The sequence below is a fragment of the Galleria mellonella genome, unplaced genomic scaffold (genome assembly GCF_026898425.1).
Source record: "Galleria mellonella isolate WM207_F2 unplaced genomic scaffold, CSIRO_AGI_GalMel_v1 utg56, whole genome shotgun sequence".
Classification (NCBI taxonomy): domain Eukaryota; kingdom Metazoa; phylum Arthropoda; class Insecta; order Lepidoptera; family Pyralidae; genus Galleria; species Galleria mellonella.
In genome coordinates this window covers 602,756-606,877 of record NW_026442117.1, presented here as the reverse complement: position 1 = coordinate 606,877, position 4,122 = coordinate 602,756, and the positions used below count along the sequence as shown (strand labels likewise).

The 4,122-nt window shown below is 39.2% G+C and overlaps 1 protein-coding gene across 1 annotated transcript; it reads left to right on the top strand.

The window, feature by feature from the left end:
- The first annotated feature begins 1,392 nt into the window (after window positions 1-1,392).
- LOC113513206 (fork head domain transcription factor slp2-like) lies at window positions 1,393-2,794 on the top strand. The gene has a single exon (XM_026897190.3). It carries the CDS (start codon window positions 1,446-1,448, stop codon window positions 2,430-2,432), a length of 987 nt encoding a protein of 328 aa, XP_026752991.1. The 5' UTR covers window positions 1,393-1,445; the 3' UTR covers window positions 2,433-2,794.
- Window positions 2,795-4,122: the final 1,328 nt, after the last annotated feature.

The following is a 4,122-nucleotide window of genomic DNA, read 5'->3' as shown; positions in this document are numbered from 1 at the left end:
AGATGCATGAATTAGTTGCACCGACAAGAGGAAACTCTTAAATGAAAAGAGAAGATATATCTAAATAAATTAATATTTTGACCTTTAAATACTCATTTAAACCTGAAAGAGTAAAAAAGTAAAGAGTACGTAAGGATTTCTAAATGTCACGAATTGATTTCTTGAAATAATTTATTACATTTTAGTACAGTTTTTTAAATAATTTAAAGATAATAATGTACATAGTAAGTAGATGTCTACTTGCCTATTTTTTTTTAATGGATGATAATGGAATGGCAACCCCACCCGCGCTATCAGTATACACCGGCGGGGCACCAGTGAAGGATGATAGGTGAGGATGAAGCAGGTCAGTTAGCCCATCTTGACGAATTCAACAAGAATTGTTCACGATGGATTCCAAGGGGAACCACGTGGAGGTTGATCTAATAGGGCATATTGCTAGCAATGGGGCTGTCAAACTTCATTTCTAACGATCCCTTTCCCCCTGATATTTCTTATTTAGGTATCAATTGATAGTAATCCTTATTTTGCGAAGCCTTGAATTTAAATAAACAAGTTACAAATGGTACTTATGTGCCAATAATAGGTAGATACATATAAAAGGTAGGTAAGGTGTCGACTTAATAACAATATATATATTTTTTTTAATATTTATTTACAAAACATTTTTTAAACAATTATAAATTATTGTGACACATTGATAATTCGATAAGATATCTACTAGGTACTGAATTGTTGATACCTTCCACATTCGTGGATTCCGCCGTAAGTACGAAACGAGTGAGTCACGAGTTGATTAATATCCATTATTAATGATGAATAAACAATAATATTTACCTTGGACAAAGATCAATAGCGTATAAATTTACGAAAGCATCCAAATCAAGTACTTTTGTCGCATCCAAGTACGTACACAGTTTAATTTAATTAATACTGACAACAGATAAACGTAATCCGATTAAAATATAATCTACCTATATTTTGGCATATATGTAATTAATGAGTATAGAATCTAATCGTATAATTTCGCATAACCTAACTACCGTTAAAAAAAATGACACCTCAATTAAATGCCCAGAATGAATGCTTTTTAATTGCATTAATCACACAACAAACCACCATCGCTATGTAACCATAAATGCGATACAACAGATACGAAACAATAAATAAACTTGAGTTAGCGCTGTTCAAATAAAACTACGTGAAACGGCCGAAGCTCCACAGCAGAAGTGGGGATTGGTACAAGCTACGGGAAGCGAGGCGTGTCGTATGTACAAAAAAGCTCCCGATCTCATTGGCGTCGACCGCTATCGGAAGCTACAGAGGCGGCGCTAACCGTCCGCGGTATAAATAGCGCAGCCCGCCTCCGCGTCCGCCAGTTCGTTCGCCGATCGCGTGCATTGTGTACGTTCAGCGCGTCGCTTACAAACTGTTATTAGTGCAACATGGTGAAGTTCGAAGGAGATTTCAGTATAAACTCTATACTTATGAATCATGCGGTGAACAAGCCACCGCCGTCGCCGACTACATCGTCAACGGGCGCTTCGCCCTCGGAGGCGGATCTCAGCGATTCGGAGCTGGACGTTATCGGCACAGAGCCCGTCGACTGCACCAAACCCAAAGGAGATGATAGCGAGAAAAAGGATAAGAAACACGAGAAGCCCGCATACAGCTACAATGCCCTCATTATGATGGCAATACGCAACAGTCCCGAGAAGCGGCTGACGCTAAACGGCATCTACGAATACATCATGACGAATTTCCCATACTACAGAGAAAACAGGCAAGGTTGGCAGAACTCTATCAGACACAACCTCAGCCTCAACAAGTGCTTTGTGAAAGTGCCTCGCCATTACGACGATCCCGGTAAAGGAAATTACTGGATGCTGGACGCTTCCGCCGAGGATGTATTCATCGGAGGCACGACTGGCAAGCTCCGTCGGCGGTCAGCTCTCAACGGCAGGTCGCGGCTTGCTTGCTTCAAACGGCCCCTGTTCCCCGGCGCTCCACTGCCTGGTGCTTACCCTCCAGCCACTTATACACAACTCGTCGGTCTCTATTCACAACTGCTCTACCAGAGATATGCGCCGATACAGATGAAGACACCGCCCGTAGCTCCGAGTGCAGTGCATCCAGCATTCCGTGGCGCAGAGCCGATGGGTTATGCCGCCCTTCCGTACGGCCCCGCTCTGTACGGCGCGGAGAGGCTACCGTCGGCACCTTTTCTACAAACCTCGTTACTACAAAACGCTCCGTTGAGCCAAAGTTCAGCGATGCTGTCGCAAACGTCGCCGCTGCTGCCCTCGTCGCCCCCTCTGATGACGCACTCGCCCCCCACGTCGGGCACATCCAGCCCTGAGCTGCCGTCGCCGTCGCATCATCCCCTCACACCTCACATCTACAAGCCCGTCACTGTACTCTCTAGACAGTGACTCCTCGAGCGAAGCGATCTCATAGAGGCTGATCAAATGACTCGGGAGAGTACTTGAGACATTTCCACTATAATATCTGTGATTTTAATATTAGTTAATCTAGCAATAAGGGGCAGAGGACAATAATTTGTGCCGAGGTCTGGAATCTCTTGTGTCCATGCATGTGTTACGCATTATTGCAATATTCTACTTAGCTAATTTGTTAATGTACCTCACTGTAGCATTCCGCTATTGTTTGTATAGAGTTTACCTAATTAGTAATGTAAATAGGTATTCCCAAAGTGTATAGATATTTATTGAAGTTGTAGTAGGATTAAGATACGAGAATTATAATGAATAAAACAAAATATCGTCACCCATAATGTTATTATCTTTCATTTACCTATTTAGGAGGGCCGTGATTGACTTCCTGGAACAATACAATTGGGTTTAAGTAACAATAAAATAACGGTGTCACAGTTGTAAATCAAACCTTTTTTATTGTCTCAAGATCTTAATCTTTAAGTGAAATTGAACATTGAAAAATGAATCATCAAACGTTTCAAATAGGTAATATATTTAAAAATTCACGTAAAAATAAATCTAAATATACACAGTGATAACAATTGAGACAATATAAACAATATTATAGCTCGCAAAAAGTCACATATTATTTAGGCCTACACAGCACACACGTGAGCCAGTATCAGCGCTATCTTATGATAACGTAGGCACGAATGTAATACAATATAAACATAATTCACAAGTACATATTTAATATTTACAAATATTTTCATAAACTGATATAGTGACTATTTAATTTTGTAATAACAAGAGACCATTTGGTGTTAGTGTCTACATACATACGAATGACGGAAATAAATATTTGGCTTTCGTAATAACTCCTATTAATATCGGCTGCAGACAACGTATATAGGTAGGTATGGTATACCTAAATAAGTAGATAAAAATATTCTTTAAAATTGAAAGTTTTAATTACATTCTCCATCTAAATAGTATAAAAAAATACAGTTGTCAGCGTTTGCCTATTTCTTTGATTACTTCTAAACTACACAATGAATTTTGTTATGGATTTCACTGTCTTTCAGATATTAATTTACAAAAGGTTTATATATTAACACGTGAAGCAGAAACTTTGTTTCACTTTTTACCAGAGGAAGACTGTACAAAAGTCGTTTGCTTGTGTACCTCTGTCCCATTCGTGTTTCAACCGTGAAGCAGTTGTGTTTGCATGGCTGTGTTACGGTTTGAAGTGTGGGATATGGCGTGAATTTACTGGGTACAGAGGAATAACACCTGAGTCCTCAGGAATAGTAATGCATGGGCGAAACAATATACTCTGTTACGTCCATAGTACTGCTCATGTCTATAGGCGACGGTTACCACTTTCCATCAGGTGGACCGTCAGCTTGTTTGCCATTCTAAGTTGTATAATAATAAAAAAAAAAAACGAAAATTGCGCGGACGGAGGAGTATGAAATTTCGCACACTTATAGTTTATATAAAGAAGGAGTGCAGAATGCTATTTTTTTTTTTATTATGCCCAAAAAATACATTAAATCGATAAAAATAACACACACGCTACAATGTATTTAACACACGCATATATACTCTTTTGTTTATCGTTAAAGTATGTGATCAAATTGAGAATAGATTAATATTGTTTGCCTTTAATATTACTTGTCTATAG

Bases quoted from the DNA above. Each gene is read 5' to 3' on its own strand.
- LOC113513206 (XM_026897190.3), top strand. From the start codon at position 1,446: ATGGTGAAGTTCGAAGGAGATTTCAGTATAAACTCTATACTTATGAAT.